A 24,560-nucleotide genomic window follows, 5' to 3' on the forward strand; every position below is an offset into this window, starting at 1 on the left:
GACACAAATTGAATGCATCACAGTGATGAGGTTGTTGCAGAGAACTGGCAGTCCTTTATCCTTGTATCTGCACTTACCTATTTCTGTAAATAATTTTTGCCTCTAAACTTTTCACTTAGCTTCCTTTGTGACTAAGTGAGCTCATTCATAAGGTGAGTAGGATAATTAGGCAGGTTTTTGTTTAAAATTAGTTCTACACTTAGACCGTACCACATTAATTAATGGGCTATAATCATTAAGCAGTCACATTTTTGTTGATTATCTGAGTGAACACTCAAGACAATTTAATTGAATTGATCAGAACTCTAAAGTGTATGTGAAAAAAAATGGCAGCTTGTTTTCATCTTAAATTAAGCACAAAGCATCGCTGCTTTTTCAGATGTATTGTTAATTCAGAGAAAGCTTAGTTGGAGCAAATTAGAACTGTTGCTGTTATATCTTCCTTAACATTGAGTCCTTTTAAGTTTCAGCGGCATTCAGCTCTCTGACATGGCACATTAAAGAAAGCTCTAACGAGAAGCTGGAGTTACTGAAGCAAAATTTCACACTTGCCGTGTCTAATAGTGTCACAAAGCAGAGAGTTGTCACACGAAACCAATCAGTCATGGGTATAGAGGCAATTGTATTTGTATCATAACTGCTGACCTTCTTGCACTGCTGGTGTTTGACCTTGAAGTCTGGATAGTGCTGCCAGTTATCATTTTAAGACTGGACGTAAGAGGAAAGGATTTACATGGATCTTTTATAACAAAACCATCTCATACGAGGGAGAGAAAGGTACAAATGTTGTTTTGACCAGGATTTATGATCCACAGGAGGAAGTTTCAGAGAAAGGCATAGTCATGCACTAGTGCTAGGTGTGGAGACTTTGTATATGAAATATCCCTTGGGAGACCTAAGAGGAACATGCTCAGTCCTCAGTTGCTGATAAATCTTTGTTTCATCACTACCGAGTTTCCATTAATACTGCTGGGAAAGAACTGCACTGCATTTGCAAGCCCAACCATACCAATACTGTGCACTCTACCTCTGGGCAAATCTCACACCCAGGAGTTACTACTATGTACCCATCTATAGTGAGCTCTGTAAGAGCTGGTGAAATGCTACAAAAATCGTGACCTGTTTAAAGGCCTAATTAAACAAGCAAATAAAAATGTCCTACAAAAGAGATAGTCATTTGAGAAGAAAAAATAAGTATGAATTAAAATGAGCAAGGTAAATGCAAAGCTTTAATATAGCAAGCCAACAAATATTTTGAGGAGAAATTTTCTAACAACATAAGAACTAGCAATAAAAATCTTTCTCAGATACTCTAGAAGGAGAAGAGTCCAGGAGGTATAAAACAAAGATAATACTTTATATTGGAAGAGTTCGTAAGGTTCTTATCCTAGAGCTTACCCTTATGGGAAGTAAATCTCGGTAAGTGTCTCAAATTTAGTGTCAATAGAAGATGCTTTAGAAGAAATTTATAAAGTGAACTGTGACAGAGGTGTGAGAGAGATAATATTCTCACAGATGTTTTAGGGGAATTCAGATAAAAAATTGCCAAACTGACAGCTTTGGTGTGTAGTTTATCATTTATACTGGCCCTAGCACAGGAGGAATAGAAGTGGCAAATGTCAAACTTTTTTTTTTTTTTTTTTAAACAGCACTCAGAGGCATATAAGTATATGCAGAAAATTCAGTTTGGGTCTTGTATGAAGGAAATTGGTAACAACTATAACAAAGAAGAGAGTGAGCCTATAAACATATATCACAGAATCACAGAAGGGCTGAGGTTGGAAGAGACCTCTAGAGATCATCTAGTCCAAGCCCTTGCTCAAGCAGGGACACCTAGAGCACGTGGCACAGGGTCGCATCGAGATGAATGTTTTCCTGCTGAAACAGATGGTATATGTTCATATATGAATTAATATATGATTTAATTTGGAAAAGTCAGTGTGACTTGGAATCTGCTTTTTTTCTTCTCAGGGAAAAATGTGCTTCACTATCCTGCTAGAGCTGTTTGAAATTCAGCAAGCATGTAAATATGCTTGATAAAATATATTTAGTTCCAAAGAGTGCTTTTGATGAGGTTCTTTCCAAGGCTATTGAAAGTTGTCGGGGTCAAGAAAGAAGGTCTCTCCTAAATTAATGACTGATTAAAAATGAGAAATGGAGTTAAAAATAAATGATTTATTTTCACAATAGTTAGAGGAGTAGGTTACCAGAGAAGTCCCACAGGAATCAGTACTGGTTGATACATTAAAAAATGATCTAAAAAAATTAATGTTCTATTAAGAACAAAGGAACAGATAGATAAAAACACTACTTCAAGAGTAGGGGTTCCTTTGCTACAAACTGATGGAAGGTGGAAAGATATTCTGGTAGAAAAATCACTGCACACCTGCCTATGCTCTTTTTCTGTGCATCTACTCCTGGTCACTGTTGAAGACAAGAATGATCCAGGTAGACTAATTGTCTGCTCAAGTGCTCCTTCCAGTACGTAGCCAAGATTCTAGTGTGTATGTGTCCACCTGTTTTTGCTTTTGGTAAGTTAATTTACTAAGCGAGGTATTTGAGAAAAATGAATTTTAAAACATGTAATGAAAATTGTTCCTGGAAAGTCACTTCTGGATTAACTGGAAAAGGCCTTAACTCCAAAGTTAATTCTAAAATTTGGGCTCATTCAGTTTCACGAAAAGAAATGTATATGTGATATTGTCAAAATAATTTTGGCAATTCCAAATTCAGTTACTGGTTGAAGGTTCATGAAACCATTTAGAGACAAAAACATTATCTCTGCCTTTAACCATAGTTTCTATGAAGGTTCTATCATCAGGAACATATAGAAGTGTTAGGGAATATGGGGGTCCCTGGTCATTTCTGAACTTTAGATAGATTCCTTTGCTTTCTGAGCAGAGAAGACCTTCTATCACTAGTCAGTGAAATCATAGCCATCTCCATACAAGTAACTGGAAACTCTATATGAAGGCATCTTGTTAGTGTTTTTAATAGCTTTGTAACTCCTCACTCAAAGGAAAAGTTCTTGCTTCACTGAAAGCAGAAATGAATAGAAAGTGGAAATTAGATGATTTTAGAAACAGGAGACTACAGCAGAACTTGGATGAGTAGCAGGTTGTTACAGATTTTGCTGAGCTTCAGTGCAAACATCCTTTGTTTACTCTTTCTTGCTTCATTTCATTTTCATTACTAAATTGTTGATAAATTGAATGGCCAACAACTTGCTTATTTACAAAAGAGAAAGAAGCCAATATATCAAGATAAGATGTGCTGCAAAGAGTTATAAAACATGGTACATATAAATTATCTTATTATAAAAGTTTGGTCCTCATGTATTCTATCCATGAGTTCTTTTTGTTTTCTCACTTTTCAGTTAATTCAAAGTCTGTTAGATTAACAACTATGCCTGTTTAAAATGGATGCTATTTGTGTTTCAGTTATAATTGTAAGATTCATTTTAAAATATTTTCTTATTATTTCCCTTCAATTATAGGTATTTAACCAAGAGAGAGGGTATAGCTTATTGCCTTTAGATGTTACAAAGATAACTGAGTACACCATATAATCAGAGCAGTATGAATAGTCTGTTTTTAATTATTATCATTGCAACACAGAAACACTTTCCCCCAAACTCTATTTATTTTAAGAGTTTGAGAGCAGTATGTGGTGCAAACAGCTTTAAGTGATGACCAAGACATGCTATTATACATGCTATATATCTGTTAAAGAAAAGATTTTGTTGTATTACAGTACTAAAATGTTATGTAAAGAGTAGAAGAAAACTGCTCATTATGTTTGGTGTACTTAATCTTCTTCCAACTGTAAATACATATGTTTCTATAATATGTTTAAAAAGTAATGTTTGTGGGTTGTGAAAAGTCACAAAGAGTGAATTTACAGTGAACAGAACAAATATGAGTGACACATTCATGTGATATGAACTTGAATGGATGAATTGGGTAATTTACTGCTGTTAATATTATCTCTGTAAGTTTATACCTATGCTGCTTCTAAGCTGTTTGTGGTTATACTGCAGTTCTCTAGTCAAGAGGCCTCTTTAGGGAACAGCTTCATTACGTGTTGCAGGAAGAGGAAATAATTTAAAATATAATTTTAAAATTATATTTGAATCACATTCATATATGAAACCACAGATAAGAGTCTATATTAGCCAGTGAATATCATCTTTAGAGAGAGTGGCGCGCAGTTGTTGATAATGGCATCTTTCTGATGTTTCGAGTTGCAAGAAAAAGCTCTTATCTAGCTAGGAACTCAATGTTTGCACATGGTGTCATGGTCTTGGGCAGGGAAAGGGGCTATGTATAGGGACACCTTTTCTTCCTTTAAGAGCTGGAATAATAGGCAGGTTATTTGTGAAGTAGGTTCAAGTGCTCCTCTAGTTTCCAGGACTTTAATCAACACAATTGATTTGGACTGAACATTTTCTAAGCCCTGTTATTAAGAAAGTTTTGAGTGTGTTAAAGTGAGCTCTGGTTTTCAACTTTTATGATTTACTCATGACCAGTATTCTATTTTATTTGATTACAGTCACAGATGAGATGACACATGATCCTTGCATATGTTTTTTATTTCTTCTTCCTAGAATTCTTATCTATAAATATATATAAAATAATAGAACCTTTTGTTTTTCTCAGGGATATCTAGAGAGTTATTCCCCTATATAAAATAAATATGAAATGGCCTTGTAAAGACATGTATTTTTACATCTTTACTAGCTCTTATTCAACCTAGCACTGAAATAATTGACTTGAGATTGCTTCTCTTTATCAATTAACAATTTCATTCACTACTTCTCTAAAAGTGAAGATTGGAACTTATGCATAATATAGAACACTTACTGTGCCTCACACAATTTGTATATATTTATATATGTATATTTTTATCATCTGTACTCAGAGGATAAAGCTTGAAATTACATGTGAAATTCAGGTGTCACAGAGGTTTTCACTCTAAAAAGATAAATAAAATGCTGAAAGTCATCTAGGATGTCCCAAAGTCCCTAAGATATTTCCTTATGCCTGAGAAGTCTGAGATAGGACTTGCAGGGAGAGCTTTGCCCATCTAGACTGGCAGTTGGAGCAGTTGTCCAAGTGTAAGTGTATGGAGTCATATTAAACAACTGTATCCTGGCCTACCTCCTGTGTTTAGAAAACTAAAAAACATCATAGTAGTCTTCATGTTCAATTCATTATGTAAATTCAAATTCCTTTGTTTACTGATCAACAATTAGTCTTCTGCTTATATCTGATCCATTTAAAACTCTCTGAATTATTTCAATGACACTTGAAAAGGAGGTTATAGCTTTTAAACTCATCAGAGAACTGCCAATAAAACAACCAGCAAAGAGACATGTATAGCACAGAATTAGCATAGCTGCCTCCCACTGCTGTTTACATGCTGGACAGAATATCCTGTCAGAAGTTGCTCTTAAATAGACTAATCATTGGAAATTGTAAAAGCACTGACTTGGAATGAGGCTTTACTAGATCTTGCCCTCCTTAATTAAAAATGTCATGCAATATAAATGAATAATGGAATTCAATAATTTGAATTTGTATTTAGACTTGAATCCCATATTTTCTCTGGAATATAGGATCCATTTCATGTCTTTTTAGTGCATTTCATCCATTATTAGAATAATATCATGGGGAAAGTCTACATAGTTTCTATCAACAATTGGATTAAATGTGTTTACTTGTATCTGTTTTTCTTTGAAAAAGTAACAGCATTCCCTGAATTTCAGTGTGTTCATTTTCAAAATGTATATAATGATACTTTAAAGATATTAGCTGACAAATAGAATGATTAATGGCAGCAAAGCCATGATGAAGTCATAAAAGGAGTAACAAAATATTTTAAATTTTAAATATATTTTGACAAGCTTCAGAGCACCTTGGTTGTAGAGAGGACTTAAAATTGATACAATGAATAAAATGAAGATGCCTTCAGTTAAGGTGAAAGTGATCCTGTTCAGATAAAGAGTGATATTGGAGCTTCAAGTTCAGCATAAATTTAAAGCTGAGTATTTAAAGTAAGCCAAATATACTCTATTGCCTGAAATGCGCCTGCATGTAGAACAGTGTGATAAATGAGCAGAAAGTTCAGCAGATTTGTCATGGCCCATGGGAGGCTCTGGTAAGTATGGATGAAGAAGGATTTGTACTGTGTCTTTGCTCCTAAGGATTTTCAAAATAAATGAAGACAAATACTGCTTCATTTTAAATATCTAGGAAATCTAGTGACTTTTTGTTCCAAGAAGAATTTATATGTCTGCCATATGCAGAGAGAGACTCACTGGGCATACAGATATGGAGTTAGGAAAACCAAAACCCTCCTGGAGTTGAATTTGGTAAGTGGGCAAACAGGACAACAAAAGGTTTCTACAACTACACAAGCAAAAGAAACACGCTGCAACATGGAGCAGAGGTCCTGGGGACAAAGGACATGGAAAAGGCTGAGTATGCAATGCCTTCTTCATCTCAGTCCAACCCTTCAGGAATCCCAGGCCCTGAGACCCCAAGGAGAAGTCTGGAGCAAGGAAGGCTTATCTTTGGTGGAAGAGGATCAAGTCAGGGAACACCTGAACGAACTGGACAGACACAAGTACATGGCCCCTGATGGAACCAAAGACTGTTGAGGGAGCTGGCCCATGTCGTTGAAAGACCACTCTTGATTACTTTTGAAAAGTTGTGGTACAGGGGGAAATTCCTGAGAACTGAGAGAAAGCAATTATCACCTCTATCTTAAAGAAGGCAAGATCCAGGGAGCTACATGTCAGTCAGCATCACCTGGATCCCTGGGAAGTTGATGGGTTTAATCCTCATGGAATATACTGCTTAGACTAACCTACTAGCCTTCCACAATGAGACAGTGTACCTTGTAGGTAGGGGGAGAGCAACTCCCCAGAGATACTCTCATCCCTTTTCTCTTTGTGATGTTGGTCTGTAAAGCCTTGAGCAGGTCTGCCCTACCCTAGCAGTGAAGGGTACACACAACTAAGAGAGAGGCTTTTGGCCTTCATTCTTCTTCTGGGGTTATGTAGAGGGAAAAGCATGAGTAAGCAGTACAGGCCAAATTTGTGGTGAAATGCTAACCTGAGGTACCTTCCCAGTGCCAGTATTCATTTCTTCAGATGAGAAACTCTCTGAAGTCTGTCTAACTGTCTAACACATCAGCGCTTTGCTTGCTTGTACTCCCATGGTAGATAAATAATCAGTTTAGTATTCATTGCTTTTACATCCTATGATCTCTCTGAATACTGTGATTAAATATCTTAGCCAGAATATGCCAAGTAAGCAAGGGCCACCAACTTAGCAGAGGAATTTCCTTACTTAAGGGGGATACAGAGCAGTACAAAATAAGAAACTGTCAGGAGATCCATCTCCTGTCACAATTTCAAGGAGTTACTAGGTTTAGGTACCCTGTCATTGTTACCTACAAGAATTTAGTGTTTGATGCTTGTCTAGGGAGATGTTGCTTGCAGAAGCCCTGTGTTTTCAGCTCTGAGGCTATTCCTTGCAGCATTGCAAGCCACAAGGACAAATATCTTACTTAATTTGGTGCCACTAATCTCCAGAGAACAAAAGACCTCTGCTTTACTAGATGCTCAGGAATCATTTACAATACTATATATATATTTTTTTAAGGACTTGCCTGTTGTGCAGTGAGTAATACATTTAGGGAAGTCTCCTTAAGATATATTCCAGAAAACTGTAAATATATCTTGCATTCTTGTGACTTATGATTCTTCATTACCTTAAAAGTACATCCTAAGTTTCTTTTAGAGAAAACTAACTCTGGAAGTGTTTCTGTCTAGAAGCAGAGACCTCTTTCAACAACTTTTCTGCTCAGGCATGACTTACCTGAAGTGGATCCTAGCTTGGAATGAAACAATTATCAATCTGTTTTGTGAACTCCTGGCTGGAGCTTCTTCCCTCTTTTGTTCTCATGACTGATTCAATGAAAGCATTATCTCACTGCTTAACCCATCTGTCTAAAGATGCCTTTTAGATTTTATTTACTAGGTGGGCATACTTGAGTGTAAAGCTCCTCTTTGGTATTGGTATAAATTCAGTATAAATTTGGTATAAACAGATCTATTTGTGCAATACAGAGGGAGCTCTTTCTGGCATACAAGCAAGTACAAATTCATTATACCAACCTATAGCTGGAGAAAATGACTACAGCTCTCTAATAGTCACCTGGTGTGCCAGGAATGGGTGATCCCTAAATGTGATTTGTCAGGTGGCTATTTGGGTATAGGTTGGTACCATCTTTGCTATAGTCTTAGATCTTTATTTTGGCTTTGGATCCTCTCGCTGTCTGTGGGGGTAGGATCTTTCAGGAAGATGTTTGAGAAACAGCAGAAACTGATGTTTCTTTCATTAAATAACCTCTTTAGGATGCCTACTGACTATCTTAAGGTCCATTGTTTGGAAGGGACAACACAGTGTAGTTCAGACTGGATTTCCATCCAACAGTAGTTAGGTCATAAACCCAATGATAATGTATAAAAATAGTAGTCACAAAATGTCTGTGAGCAAGATGCTGAGAATTCTTGTCTTGTGAACAAAGATGGCTATAATATGTCTATGAACATATATGCAAGTCTGTCAGCGTTACTGACATTGTGTATCATGACACAAAATAAGGAAAATGCCATTTATATATACCAAAGTGCTACAACTCAACCCAGAGGTACTTCTCTTGGCCTCAGTGGATTAGGGTTTATCAGTCCTAATGAGGGATTTGCCTTTTTCTTGACTCATCTAGCCTTTTTAGGAAGAACTTAGGTAATAACAAGTAACTTTCATAAGTGTCCTGTTACAGTAAGGTGTTTAACCGTACACACAGTGAATATTGAGCACTCTTCTGTCTGTGCTGTGATGCAAAGAGAACAGGAAAACTTTCTCCTTGACATTTGTACAATTGTATTTTTAGCACCAAAAAAACCAGCCGATACTTGCTTTAAGTAATAAAACCACCGGTGAGGAGATGTCCATTCTGAGTAATCCTCAAATTTGACATTTTCTTAATTCTTGTTGTATTCTGCCTATATTTGTTCTGTTGATCTGCAAAAACATCTGGAGGAAATCATGTAGCTTCATTTTTGACTAGAAACGCTGGCTGTTTATTCTGAGGAACAAACACACACATGCATGCACATGTAAGCAGATATCAAAGAAAACACAAAGTTCATAGAATCATATAACCACAGAATCATCATGGTTGGAAAAGACCTTCAAGGTCATCAAGTCCAACTATAAACCCATCACCAAAATGCCTGCTAAACTATGTCTGTAAGTGCCTCATCTACACGTTTCTTGAACACTACCAGGGACGGTGAATCCACCACTTGCCTGGGCAGCCTATTCCAGTTCTTGACTACTCTTCCTGTGTAGAATTTTTTCCTAATGTGTAATCTGAATCTTCCTTGATGCAGTTCTGGTAATATAGCATCTGGTTGCCACTGTGGTCCTGAAGGACTGAGAATCTGTGCTTCTGTCCAAAGAGCTTCTGTATTCTAATCTGAAAGTACCATCTTAGGGAAAAATTGCCTTGCAGAACCTTCTGAGACAACAAAGATAGTCAGAATAGAGACCTCCAGTCTTGTAACTGTGATACAGCCGTTTTGTGACTGTGATACAGCCATATCCATACAGAAGGATGAAGTAGACAACTCACTATTATCATATTTTGCCATTACAGGATTCCCAGCAGGAGAACTGCAAAAGCCTTTCTTTTGGGGAACGGAGTATCCAAGGTAAGTAGTTCACAAGGGAACTTTTTACAGCTGGAAATGAAGGTTAACAGGGAAAAGTTTTAGAAATAAATACAGAAAAAGAAGAGGGCATGGAGAAAAAGAATATATAATTAAAAGGTGACCACCAGTTATAGACCACCAGTAGAACTGTGCTGTTATTGTGTAGGAAAAGCTTGGCCCTTGGCATATGTGTCCTTCCCTGCTGTGTGCTACTTTTCCTATTGAGAAATCAGACTCAGAAGGCTGCTATTCTGTGTGATAACTTTTCTTACGCTTGGGAGCTGTATGTGTTGCTGTTGTCTTAAACTGATGACTGATTTCTCTCAGGAATTGGTAATTAAGTGCATCTGAGTGGAAGTGTTTCAATGCTATAGCAAGCAGAAGCATCAGTGTGCAACTGGCAGGTATTAAAAGATATTGTAAATCAGGTAACCAGCACTCTTCAAAAGAACTGAATAGCCCGAGCAGGTATTATCAGTTTATTGTTTGCTTTCTGCTAAAATGTAAACCTAACAGTCAGGCTACTCCTGTGCTGTTGAGGTGCATGAGAATATCTCAATGTGCATAAGTGGTTGCCTGAGCAGTCCCGTGTGCTGTTGTAGCTGAAGAATAATTACAGGTCACCTTTAGTTAATTTTGAAAAATCACTGCTTTCATGCAGTTCAATAACTTTAAATATTAGAGAGGGAAGAGATTATAAAAAGTCACCAACAGCAGTTTCTGAAAGTTATTTTACAGTTATGCAAAGCCAGCGATTAGTGAAATATATCCTTAGTATATCTGTTTAAAATTTCTTTAAAACAATTTGATTTTGCCATCGTCAAATCTGAAAATGTCCATGTCAAAGGAAATTTGGCAGTATTTGTAAAGAGATGCACTCGATTTAGGAACAAATGAATTTGCATTCAAAGAGAGTTCTGATGCGCCAGGTGATTTTAAGTGGTAATTAGGCAGAGAACAAAGTTCTTGCTAGGTAAGGAGAACTTATTTTCTGCTGTCATTATTACCGACCTGTTTCTAGCTTTGCTTTCTGAAGAGATTTCTCTGTACCTTGACCTTCTGCCATAAGGATAAAATTGTGGTTCTTTCAAAGAATCATGCTTTGCTCATTTCTCTTCCTTAAAGGTTACCTTAACTTAAATTGGTTTTGCTTGCATACTTCACAAAAATAAATTTGGTAAACAAAAGTAGCTGTTTTATATCAGACAACAGACTGCTTTTGTCCTTGAAATATTCTGGTTCTGTCTTTTGTCTGCTGAAAAGAAACAATGCATGGCACTGAAATTAAAAAAAAATCATCAAAAATCACTAGTCTTTGTTGAAAAGACAAGTTTAGCAAATATTTGATATTTAGTGGAGTTTTAGTGTCCAGTTCCAGCATAGCCACTCTATCAGCTGTACCTGTTTGCTTAAAGGGAAGATATCACTTTACACATCAGTGCACAAAATAAAATACTATTCAAATACATCATTCATTGTCAGCAACCTTCAATGACAGGCATACTGAAACTGAGACTTCAAACTATCTGAATCAGTAGCTTCCCTACCATCCTCTTCCCTACCATTCCTAGTCCCAGAAAGCTGCCTGCTAAGCTGGTACTGGTGGGGCTGACCCTGGTCCTCCACATCTCCAACCAGGTGGAAGTGAAGAGCCTGGCAGAACTGGCAAAAATGATGCAGTACTGAGCAAAGAGCTCAAAGGAGATTGCAAAATGGCCAAAATTCATGCAAAGCTTCACCCCAGCTGGAGAGACTCAAGAAGCAACTGGACATCCCCTTTCCACCATTGACCAAAGAGGTTTCAAGGGCAACGAGGAGATCGATGGAGTTGCTGGGAGGAGTGGTGCTAACATTGGGCACGCTTGGGATGCACCTGACTGAACATGTTGCTACTGTGGATATAAAATTGATTCTGAACTGCTGGCTAAGGTTTAGAGAAAAATAAGACATACTTAACTATAAGACTTAAGTTCAGGGACCTCTTTGCATGTTTTGTGCCATTCCTTTTGTACTTCTCCATCTGCAAAAGATCCTGTGTGACCATTTTACTTTAGATGTGGAAAGCAAGTCTAATATAGTATGTTTAGTGTGAATAATTATCAGTGTGCTACACAAGATTACAAATTTGTCACACAAAAGGATGATATTTCCATTGCTGAAATGCATAATTTTAACAAGCATCTTTTTAATGCAATAGCACCAGGAAGAGAGAGAGAAAAAAAAAAGAACATAGGGAAGAATTTATCACATTTAAACTACCTTTCAGGAAAGAAAAAAAAGAAAGTGAAGAATTGTTATAAAAGCAGGGGGAATTAAATCATATAATACTTTTGGGCATGACTGGGATGAACAATTAGCATGTTATGCATCATTAAGCCCAGTAATAACATGTTACTTCAAAATCCTCAGCCTTTTCTCCTATTTTAATATAATGTATTAGAAATATTCTGAGCTACTTTGAGGTACGGCATCTCAATAACTGAAATAATTAAAATTGCAGAGAACAATCTAACAATTGCAAGATCTGTTTAGTGGATAGTGTCTCTTCCTCCCATGACCCACTTCATTTGATATCAGAAAACAGAATCTCTCTCTTGTTCATCTCTCTTTCTCCCAAACGCGTGTTTATTCAGATATAACTAGGAGAATATAACTCAGTGTCAAAAAGGAATACAAAATATTTCTTTCTGTTATGGTTCTTCAGTGCCTTAGATATAATAGTAGATGATGTCCTGTTCCTGTGTGAAAGGAAACTGTGACCTCTCTTTTGAAAACTGGATGGAGATCTGGTTAATGCTCCACAAACTGGTGTTAGTCATTTCACACAGAATCACAGAACGGTTGAGATTGGAAGGGACCTCTAGAGATCATCTAGTCCAAATCCCCTGCTCAAGCAGGGACACCTAGAGCATGTCACATCCTGCCAGGTTTTGAAGATCTGCAAAGAAGGAACCTACACAGTCTCCCTGGGCAGCCTGTTCCAGGGCTCTATCACCTTCACAAGAAAGAAGTTCTTCCTCACATGCAGATGGAACTTCCTGTATTTCAATTTGTACCCATTGTCCCTTGTCCTGTCACTGACCACCGCCAAGAAGAGTTTAGCCTCATCCTCCCTACATTATCCCGTCAGGTACATATTTACATTATGTATTTACATATTATGACATATGTAATTACATATTACTATGTATTTACATAATATACATATTTATCAAAACTCCTCTCAGTCTTCTCTAGTGTAAACAGGCCCAGCTCACTCAGTCTTTCCTCATAAAATAGAGTCTGTTTGCTGCATGACAGACAAGGAGGATTAGGGCTTAAATGACACAGGCCCACTGCAACTTTGATCTTTGCTTGCTTTGTTTTGTTTTGTTTTAATGATTACGCTAAGAGAATAATTTCACCTCTGGGTTTATCCTCAGAATATGCATAATGCAATTAGCTAGAAGAGACATTCTGGAGCAGAGATGATATTAATCAGAGATTTGGCTAGAAGAGTGAACCACTGCAATGCTCTACAAGGTTTTACATTGAAGTTTGTTTTTAAGCAAATGAAACTTTTACATTCAGACTTCGAGACAAATTTTTGTAGATGTTATTCTTAGATTATTTCCTCCAGCCCATTCCCCCTGTTCAGCTAAATATATAACATTCTTTCCTCAGGGAGGAGGACACCTGTCTTCCTTTCTTTGATGTTCATGAGTATGGATGTGTTCTGAGAGAAAAAACTTCTCTGTGTTACAGGTCTCTAAGTTATGGTGCCATAGGGGTAATTGTTGGTCATGAGTTTACTCACGGATTTGATAGTAATGGTGAGTATTTGTCCATATTTTGATAACTGTTTTTTAAGGAGTTAACAGATTAGAAAGATGACTTATACCATTTCTATACTGTGTAAGGAAAATTCAGATTTAAAATAATAATAGTTTTTATTGAGTATAATGGCTTTCTTTGTTTCCATACTTTCGTTTCCATACTTTCTGGAAAATAAACAAAAATTGTCAAAATAGTGGCATTCCTTACAAAAAAGATCTGTTCCAGGCAAGTAAGAATGACTATAAATAAATATATATTTTTTTACAGTCTGAATTATGGAAATTTAAAAATCTAAAGTATGGAAAGTATGAAGAAACGTATGAAAAATCCAAAGTATGGAAAGTATGAAGAAATGTATGAAAAATCTGAAGTATGGGAGTCACAAAGAAAGCCATTATACTCAATAAACTTTTTTTCTAAGATACCTTTTCATTTCAGTTTTGACATTTTAAAATAAAAATATATTAAAATATTAAAATCCAAGCTTGAATAAAAACATATTGCAAAATTTAAAGAAAAGAAGAATTCCTCTGGAAGTGTCAAAACAGACTTTGTCAGCTTTCCTGAAACATTGGGTGGGCTGGGGCATTCCTACCAACTAACTTTTGACTATGTCAGTGAAGTACTATGTAAAACAGAGCTCCCTTTAGAGAAAGAGAGACAACCTCCTCCAGAGAGCAATTCTCAGTGTCTGACTGATCTCCTGTTCTGACTCACTAGCTAAAGAAGCTCTCTCTACTGAATACATTAAGGAAAAAGAGTCTTTTAGCTCAGTCTAAATAGAGTTAGATTGTGTATGGTACATTACTTTTAATACCTGTTAAAAATAAAACTTAAAAAGCAAACACTTCCTAAAGGAAAAATGTTTCTTCCCAATCTTACACTTGCCCTATAACTTCCACATCATATAGCTTATTGTGTAGCAAGTGCATCCATGTATTTGATGGATAGTTTGATTTGATAAATTAGTTTTTGGAGCTAGACCCTTTTAGCAGGGTTATTGCAGGAGATGAGTAGTGGCTAATTTCTTCATCTTGCAGCATGATGTGGAAGCCTTGGAGCTGTAGGTATGCAGGGCTGACCAATACTCCCAAAAGGCTGGTAGTCAAGTCTTAACTAGTCTGTTGGTACAATAAAATAGACACGTCAGGACTTTTCTGGAGTGCAGGTTACCTGTCTTAACAGCCTAACCTGTAGATGCAGCCTTGTTCTGTGATTTGATTCTTCATTATGATTCCAGAAAAGAGAAGTAAGAAATAGCCAGACAGCATTGAAGACATTTTCATACCTCCTTTTCCCCCTTTTTCCCCCTGAAATGTACTGTCTTGTCTAAATGGAGGCACTCTCTAGAGAAACAGTTTTTTCTATGCTTGGAAAGTAAGAACCTAGACCCAAGTGATAGAGGTCTGCTCTGACAGTCACTTTTAGGTTCCTGCTCTGAGCAGCTGTAGAGATGATGGAGATTAAATGCTCTTCAGTAAACCAGGCAGAGCAAGGACCAACTCTTCCATGAGCTGTTACTGTAACCACCAGACTGACGGATGTGATGTATATATGATGTATATATATTCTCCATGCTTCCATGAACGTGGTTCAAATGTTCTGTTTTTGTTCTAAGGTGAAAAACAGAAAGTTCAGACATTTTCTAGAAAACAGATTTTTTTTTCTGGTCAAGTGCATAACTAGTGCAAATGGCTTCTCATCCTGTTTACAGATTCAAAGACATATGGGCTGCAGACAGTTGTATTTACAGGACAGCTCATGTTTGTGTTGCACTGTATAATTATAAGATGTACTATAGTATTCATTAGTCATTACAATTTTATTATAAAAATGGAAAGTATGATAGTAAGCGGAATACCATTTTTTTATCAATAACTTCACTGTTCCCGGTTGTTTTCATTTGTCTTACTCATTTTGCACACACACAGACACGTATATTTAACTTTCACTTTTGTGCAGGTGATATATTCTAAAATGGGAAAAGTATATTTTTTCCAACAAGAAGGTTTATTTTCTTTCCTTTTTTCTCTCTTTCCTTCTTTTTTTATTTTTCTTTGTTTGTTTCTTTCTAGGTCGAAAATACGACAAAGATGGAAATTTAGACCCTTGGTGGACAACTAACTCTGAAGAAAAATTTAAAGAGAAGACAAAATGCATGATTAACCAATACAGCAATTACTACTGGAAGAGAGCTGGCTTACATGTATGTAAAATATCCCTAACTGAAAGCACTGGTTGATTAGAAGGGCTTGGGGGGTCTTTCGTTTGTCTTTTTTTTGTTGTTGCTGTTCTTATTTTTTTTTCTTTTTTTTTAATTATCTGTCCATAAACCCCAACATAGACGGATACTCGACTACCAACTTGGTTCTCACAACAAATCATTCTTTTGAGATGAATAATTGTGGTCAGAATTGTCTGTCACATTTGATTATTCCCATCAAATACCATTCCCCATACACTGGTGACAAGGTTAAACTACTTTTCACCACAACATCATACTGGAAACAGAAGAAGAGGATGAAGCCACTCAACAGGGCTGGTTTAATTGTTATGAGCACATTAAATATCTTCTGAAAGTGAGGTCAGAGATGAGGACTGAGCAGTCATTCTTTTTAAAAAGAAGAAAATAGCATGTTTTATAGATCCCTTTGGCAATTCTGCCTGTTATTTATTACTTATTTATTATGGTTATAAAATGGATGCATAAACCTTACATTATTCTACATTCAGCTCTCTGTTTCTTCCATGCATGCATGCAGACACAATTTGATCTCAAATGAAGGGCATATGAAAGCAGTAGCTCATATAAAAGGACTGAGAAAGAAAAGGCAAGGAAATCGTTTCTATTTTATTATCTATAATAAATCTGGGCTCTTGTAAAAATTTGTATTTTTTTCTAAGTGTCCCAAATGAATGATAAATAGGATAAATCCCAGACCTTCACAAACAAATAGCTATAGTTCTATTGACTTAGACGGGAACATGCTTTTAATCTTAATTTTTAGGATAAAACATATATCTCCTCCAACTCAGTTCTACCCCTTTTACTTGTATTTTAGCATCAGAAATACTTCTTTGACTTTAATGAATGGAGAGGTTGCATGGTATGCCTAACAGCAATTTTAACACTTTCTCTAGGCTGTTTGTACTAGTCTCAGAGATAACAAGGTCATTTTGCAGTCCAATCTGAAGTCCAGCAGTTCAGACTTGAAGTACTTCCTGTAAGATAATTTGCAAATAAAAATTCTCCATCTGGTTCCTAAACGTCTGCACAAGAAGAACAATCAACACAAAAATGTCACTTACAGAAGGTCATTAAAACCTTCCCCAGGGAAGTGACTGAGTCCTTTCCATGCTTCTGCAATTGGCTTATCCATCTATTTTACTTTCTATGGCATCTCTTGAGGGTGGGGTAGATCTGAACTTTCCCTTCCAGAATAGTTAGTCTTTGGAGTTGGTGAGTGGGTTTAACAGTGCAGCCTTTTCACTTGTAAGGCTTTTTCTTTTGAAATATGATAGTGGATTTCTGTAGGATAACTTTAATCTCCTTTTAGAGGGTAGAAAAAGAATCTTGATATTTTCTGAAATATTTTATAGCTTCTATATGAAGAAATACACGTGCAAAGAGCTTTCTTCTTTTCCTTTTTTTTTTTGTCATTTATATCTCCAATATATGTACATTCTGAATTTTGTTTTGTTTGTTTTTACCCTTGTAGGAGTATTTTGTATGGCTCAAGAAACCTATTTTTTTCATTTTCTCATTCAGTTTACAATAAAACTGTCTCCAGGAAAGTAGCTTAATGAAAGAAGTGGATATACTTCAGAGTACAGTAATCACCTAGAGTCATCTGATAAAATTATGGGCTTATTGTGGTCCCTGCACCATGCCACAAACTATCTCTGCATAGTAGTCTCAGATGAACGACTCAGAACTTCCTGAGTTTGGTGGGAAGACCTTTTGAAGTAAACTGTGGCCAATGTGCCACTGATAATCTAATCCAGAGTAATTCATGAGCCTGGTGTCCCAGCACCTTTTTTCCTTCCCAACTCCACTCCCGTCCTCCTGTATGGAAGGAAGGACTGGGAGGAAAGAGGTGCGCTCTTCTCTGATGACTTTGCTCTTACACCATGTCAAATGCCTTGAGTCTAATTCGGGTGTGCAATGGCTGGGGACTTCCTGGGCGCCTTTACCTCTCCTGCCCCAGTTTCTTCTCTTTTACCCTCCTGACCTTGACCCCCAACCCTCTGTGCTCATCCTCTGTGGCATGGGGACACCCCTCAGCAGATAATTTGCAGGCCATCACTGACCTTCTCAGCTCTGCTTGCAACTGAACTCCATTATGTTGCTTGTTCAAAGGACAGCAGAGCATAAAACTGCTTAATTACAAATACAGTTTGATAGTGCTAGGACCCCAGCAGGCCCTGTGATCTGAGATCATGCTGCACTTTGCAGAAATGAGGGTTTTCTTTGTAATTATATTGCATTTTGGAATACTAGGGGACTGGCTTTTTCAGAAAGCTGAGATAGCACTGCTTCTTCAAATATATTCTAGTTGCCAATGCCTTTGCTGCGGGAATCAATACAAGGGAAAAGGAACATGAATCTCCTTTGTAGACTTTTTTTTTTTTCAGAGCATTGAGTACACTTTCGATTTCAATTCTCTTTCGCTGACAGTTTTTTTAATTATGCTGTTTTATGTTATAACTCAAAAGTTATTGTAGCTTCCCAGTAGCACATGAAGAAAGAGTTATATAGAGAAATAAATAAATATAACTTCTCAAATAAAAGTTTAAGAATTGGATCACCTATGTAACCAGAGAAAGACGGGCTTGAAAGAAAATTATTGATGCGCAGATTAAAGATCAGGGACAGGATGCTTGAAGATTCTTGATATCTACTGAATTTTGTGCTACTGAGACCGAGGCCGAGAGCCAGGCTAACTCATCACAGGCAATTGTCTACTGACAGTTTTCACATTGAAAACCGATTTTCTTTACTGGAGATATGATTGCTGAAACTGGCTGAGGTTGTCTTCGCCTTGTTTTATTTTTCCTCTGTCTCTTGAAGCTGATCAAAAAGGAAGTTCAGAAACAGGTCAGATGACTGATGTTCTTTCATTCTGCCAGGTAAAAGGCAAGAGGACTTTGGCAGAAAACATTGCAGATAATGGAGGTTTGCGAGAGGCTTTCAGGGTAAGTAGATGAAAAATGGCTGAAACACAATCTTGCTTTTTTTTTTCTTATAAAAAAAGAAGCGGTTAGATGCCATGTCAGTGAAGGGCGCTCACTCTCTTTCTCTTATCAGGCATACAGGAGATGGATTGCAGAGAAGAGAGGTGGAGAGGAAGAGCCTCTGTTGCCAGGCCTTGAGTTCACACACAACCAGCTTTTCTTTCTGAGTTATGCCCATGTGAGTAATACAAATGTGTTTCAAGTCTGCATCTATTAACCTGCACAATATACAGTGGAGATGAAACTGCCTTGCTTTAACCATCTATACCAACTAAGTCCAGACTTTTAAGGGTATAATTATAGAGCTCTTTTCCCAAGGTTATTACTTCTTTTCTCTTTCTCTTTGTGTCCTCATCTACCCTTCCATAGTACCAGAACTTCTGAAATGATTCTTGTTCTTGCATTGTGCTGTCATGACAGCTTTCTTTCCTCTTGCTGATTCCCTCCATGGCTAAGTCTTCTTGAACCTACTGACTCCTTTAATATCTTCTCTTTGAAGCTTCTCATTTTTGTAGGGCTTCTAAGATACAGCAGTTTCTTACCACTTCATATATACACTCCTGTTGCAAGTGTCCCAGTCTCATTTGTTATTGGGCACGTTGTTCAGTGAAAATAAGAAGCAGTGAAGAAAATGTTTCTTTTTTTTTTCTCATCTTTGTTGTATATTAAATATTGGTTGTGATAAACCGTTGATATGGAATGCAACTTTTTTTATTAATAAAAACTGGTGTAGAACAAGGGAGAGAATTGGAGAAGTTTGGTGAACAGTTGGACAAATTCCTTATAGAAGAGGTAAAAGCTAATCTGTAAAAGTTTGTTGTCTGGCTTAAATGCTGTCTGGCCTTTGTCAATTGGAAACCTTCAACATAGGGGCTTAGGTAAGGTAAGGGCTCATTATGTGAGGTTTTTTATGAAATAAATATAGCGCAGGAGGAGCTATTCAGTTTTGCAAATATTATCACTTATCTTTTTTATGTTCAATAGCAATTGGTCCTAATATTGTGTATAGGAATAGTAAATTAGGGACCATTGATGGAAACTTGAAAAAGGAGTCATTTCAAAAGTAACCTGAGTAAATGTATCAGGAATTACAGTTGCAGTTCTAGAGATGAGAAACACCATTGCATTTTACCTTTTATACACATTACATAGCTTTGAGACCCAGAAATATACTTGACACTTATTGAGGTGTGGGATGCTACAGCACAAGCTGAAAAACAATCTTCAGTTGTAGAGGATCTCAGAAAAGAACTATCAGAGTGGCTACATTTAAATGATGGGAATGAGGGGGTAGAGAATAGCAGTGAGTGGAGATTTGATCCATTAAGTTTTGAAAAACAAGAAAATACACCAACTGCAAAGCTACCAAAAGTGAAACAAAATAGAAGATAATGGTTTCTTTCCATTTTGTGCATTTTATAATAGGTACCTAAAGAATTGTAATATGACATTTTGCTTTATTTACAGAGTCATCTCAAGTAATGTGCCTGTTTCTGCTTTTTGTCTTTTATTAGGTAAGATGCAATTCCTTTAGACCAGAATCTGCAAGAGAACAAATACATATCGGAGCTCACAGCCCTCCACAATTCAGGTACTGCAAAAAATGTATTTTCTCAGGATACATATAGGATTAATCATTGTAGCACACAAGTGCAGAAATTTAGCATGTTAAGAGGCATTTAATAGCAAACACAAAATTGCAGTGTGCTCTTGGCTTAGATTGAAATTAAATTGCTTTTTATTAGCTTATCTTCTGCTATTACAAATACTTTTCTGTAAAAATGAGAGTCTTGAATCTGCCTTCAAAAACAGCTGAACCAGGACACACTCTGATCTCTGTGATGTTCTATAATCAAAGCCTGAGTATCTACAATGTTCTGTCTATCTCTTCTTTATTTCCATGCAACTCTGGTTTAGAAGACAATGAATGTTAAAGGTGTCCTTGATTTAATCTGCGTGAGTTCATTAAAGGCTTTAAAGACAGTTCCTTCAATTATATTGGAAATGAGCAGGTAGAAATGCTAAGCAGAATGTACTATTTAAATCCAGGCTTAAGAGTGAATTCCAGCTGGTCTTTTAGAGATGTTCTATTCAAGGGTGCCATAATAGTCCAGCTTTAACAGTGTCTCTGTGCCTTTCCCCAAGAAGCTTTTCTAACCCCAGGCACACCTGAACCTCAAAAAGGAGAGGCTGAAAAAGATTCAAAGTCTATGTGAGAAAGCTTGAGATTAATTCTCTGCTTTTCTGTGGAGTTTATGTAACCAAGTCTGAGTTATTTCTGATAGGATTCATGTCAGTTAAATTTATTCTATACCTGTCCTCAATTAGGTGGCTATATTACCTCCACATTTGTGGAAGGATGTTAGCAGCTCCATGAGGTGATTTGTATTTTCACAGCAGAAGTGTCTGTGATGCAATGGATTAAGTGCCTTCTGGAGATTCCCACCTTTTTTTTTATTGACTAACGAGGGAGCTTGGATGCCACATCCTACATGGCTAAAATCAGGCAATATGAATTTGTCTCAATTCTCTCTTAGTAAAAGAAAAATATCAACACTGCTTTCACAGAGGATCTATGAGGTTTTTTTCACAAACTGGGAAGGGTAAGAGGTACTCTGATATATTCCTGGGACCCAGGTACACTGAAGTTGAAGAAATAGTCACAGCATCTTTAGTGCAACTCAAACAACTTTTGAGTAGACTGGGATAAATGCAATTGAACTAGAAACATGATAACACAAATTGAATGTAAGCGAGCAGTGCGGACGGGTATGATTAGCCTTGTTAGACCCCTGTAGTCTGTAATTAAGTGTGTGCTGCTGTATCTTTAAAACACATGTTAACCAGCTAGCCTGAGTAAGACTAATGTGATATGCCTCATGTGGATAGGAATCCACATTCCTATAGCAGCTAAAAATGCTTCATGGCCATGAGAACTGAAATAACACATCATTGTCACTGTACAGAGTTATATTTTTAATAATTCCTACTCCTGTCAAGGTTTTGGTAAAACAACCATCTCTTACATTTTGAAGTCTTTAATTTTATTTACCTATTTATACATTCTGAATCATCATATAGCTGTGCTCCCATGAGGTGGTGCAAATTTCATAAGATTCTAGGAAGCGGTCATAGAACGTTCATGAGGAAAAATCACATTTAGCTGAAGGAATCAGGTTATGGAAGAAACTTCCAAATAACATTAGACGAATCTACAATCTAGAAAATATAGTTAAAAATTTGTCTTAATTTTTATGTGAGATATTCAGCACAGGCTTCTGTTTCAGATGTACAGAGAGACTCTGCTGCCTGTCTGTTTTTCCAAGTCATATTAACAGTGCTAAGAAGCAATATTATCCATTTTGTCCAACTTTACTGCATTTATGTCCTGCAGCCATCATGTTTATAGCAGGAGTAGAGCTACTTTCAACACTGACAACTCTTTCTATCCAAAAATTTCAAACAAGCATATTAATCATAAAAGAAAGAGAGAGTAAAGAATGAGCCTAGGTTTGTTCATCTGAGCTAACCACTTTCATAGTCAAAAAAGAATAGGCACTTTGAGGATGTGTACGTATACCTCATCATTCTGTAGATATGCAAGCTGGATGACTTGAGCTCTGCATATACGTATTTTTGACTGTCAAGGGAGCGGAGGGTGATCCATTAGCAGAATTTGCCTAGACTGTAATACAGTGGGATGATATCCAGATGACACCCTCAGATTTCAAAGTTATGTGTGACAGTATTAAATGGATGGATAGAAGAGCCATATTTAGGGATATGTAAATATTTTTTGCTTACTACATTTCTACCTTTGATTATATTTAGTTAATAGTTTTACTAAATTTCTGCTTTTATTTTTATTCAATTCACTGATTTTCAGTATTAGCAGGCTCTTTATTCATCTTGAATGCCTGTTTTAAAGTGAAATCCCCAGCATGGCGGACAGAACTCCCACTATCTTCAACAGCAGGTGTGCATTCAGTGCTACTGCTGTCCTCATCCAGGAATATGTATTTGCAACTTTTCTACAGTAAAACTGTAAATCTTATTCAAAGACTATGATAAGATTCAAAAATCTTATTCAAGTACAACTGTTTGTAATTCTCCTCACAAATCTGACCTTTAGACATCTTTGTACCAGCTGGCTGCAGATTTTCGTACCCCCAGAAAGTCTAATCAATGTAATAAGAATGTTTTCTGCCATGCTGAGCTGCGCTGAGAAGCTGATTGTCTGCAATGGAGAAAAATGTCTTCTCTTGGAAAAGCACACAATTAATACTTTCTTGCTTTTTACACAGGGTGCTGTTTGCTTTAATATCATTTCAAATTTCAGGGTAGTGAGTTCCAAGATGCTTAAAAGCATGAGGAGAAATCAGCAAATGATGCAATCACAATCTAGTAATGGTAAAATAATAACTTCTGACAGCACGAAATAACACAGACATGAAAGAAGCAGCCAAGGATGACTGCCTACAAAGAGCGAGCTCTTTCCTGGCGCCTGAAGGTGCCAGTCTGGGGTGCAGACACATTATCTAGATTACACAAAGCAGAAATGTTCTTTCAATATTGCACCATCTGGGTGGAAGCAAAAGAGCTTCAGAGGAGGACCAGGGCAGTTTTATAGCTGCTGGAAGTCAAATTCCACTACATCTGACCTGCTGCCTTTTCTGTTAGTGATCAGATTTGACCATTAAATCGTTTTCATTCTAGTTTCTTGCAAAGCAAGATACTCTTCAAAACACTGAAATAAACGAGATTGACTTCACATTATCTTTAAATGTTATTGATTCTCCTGACCTTTTTGTTTTTATTTCTGGGAAAATGATATGGAAAACCTGAAAGCACAACCTGTAGAACCTGTAGTGTTCAACACAAAATAACTTGTGTGCTGATCATTTTTCTTCTTTCTTTGCAGAGTTATTGGTGCCATGAGCAATTTTGAAGAGTTCCGCAAAGCTTTCAATTGCCCAGTAAATACAACTATGAATCGAGGTGCGGAATCTTGCCGGCTGTGGTAGATGTTTCTTCAGATCTTCCTTGAGAGAGGAGTCTACAATGCAAACTGCTGTATCTGAACTCCAGCCCACTGCTAGGGATTCAGAGTAAAGTACAGCAGTGTGGAGAGATTTCATTTCAAATGGATCTTCTTATCTAGGTTGATGACTTGCATGGATCTAATCACTCTTTATTCCAAGACTAGAAACCTTTAATACAGAAGAGGATTTTTTTAAGATAAAAAGGGAGGAGATTTCTCTTGTCTGTGAAACTCCTTCTATTCATCTGCAGTTGCATTGCTGTTGATGGATAACTATCATTATCAATTCTAATTCCTGATTTATAGTTTAGCAAGAGGTAAATGTTAAATCCAGTTTTAATCTAGTGCTCTGTAGGGGTGCTATGCAGAATGTTCCCATACAAAATTTATTTCTTCTGTATGAAGAAATTTGTGAGACCTGCTACAAAGCTCTAATATGCTGTCTAATACAGTACTTACATAACTTAGCCTGTCACTGCCCAGCATGCCATAAATGATGTGGCATAATGTAAAGGCACAAGATTTTATAGAAATTCAGTTTAATATCACCGATTAGTGCCTTAGGTTTTGAAATATTTTCAAACTGAGAAAGCACCTTGTGGTTTATATCTGCAAGAACTAAACAAAAAGGATACTTGTCATACCCTGACCATGGCTAATTTTAGAACAACTTATGGTAAA

General features: G+C 36.8%; 1 protein-coding gene across 1 annotated transcript in view; it reads left to right on the forward strand.

Annotated features, from left to right (window-relative positions):
* The window catches only part of PHEX (phosphate regulating endopeptidase homolog X-linked), a 94,329-nt gene extending 70,095 nt beyond the window's left edge, over positions 1–24,234 (forward strand). Inside the window, exons 16-22 of the mRNA XM_026052091.1 lie at positions 9,733–9,787; positions 13,532–13,599; positions 15,679–15,809; positions 18,734–18,799; positions 18,912–19,016; positions 20,353–20,429; positions 23,760–24,234. Of these exons, the coding sequence (XP_025907876.1) occupies positions 9,733–9,787; positions 13,532–13,599; positions 15,679–15,809; positions 18,734–18,799; positions 18,912–19,016; positions 20,353–20,429; positions 23,760–23,862 (605 nt within the window). The 3' untranslated portion in view covers positions 23,863–24,234. The remainder of the gene's footprint in view (positions 1–9,732; positions 9,788–13,531; positions 13,600–15,678; positions 15,810–18,733; positions 18,800–18,911; positions 19,017–20,352; positions 20,430–23,759) is intronic.
* Positions 24,235–24,560: the final 326 nt, after the last annotated feature.

The sequence above is a fragment of the Nothoprocta perdicaria genome, unplaced genomic scaffold (genome assembly GCF_003342845.1).
Source record: "Nothoprocta perdicaria isolate Ctin4 unplaced genomic scaffold, notPer1 scaffold_112, whole genome shotgun sequence".
In the NCBI taxonomy this organism is placed as follows: Eukaryota; Metazoa; Chordata; class Aves; order Tinamiformes; family Tinamidae; genus Nothoprocta; species Nothoprocta perdicaria.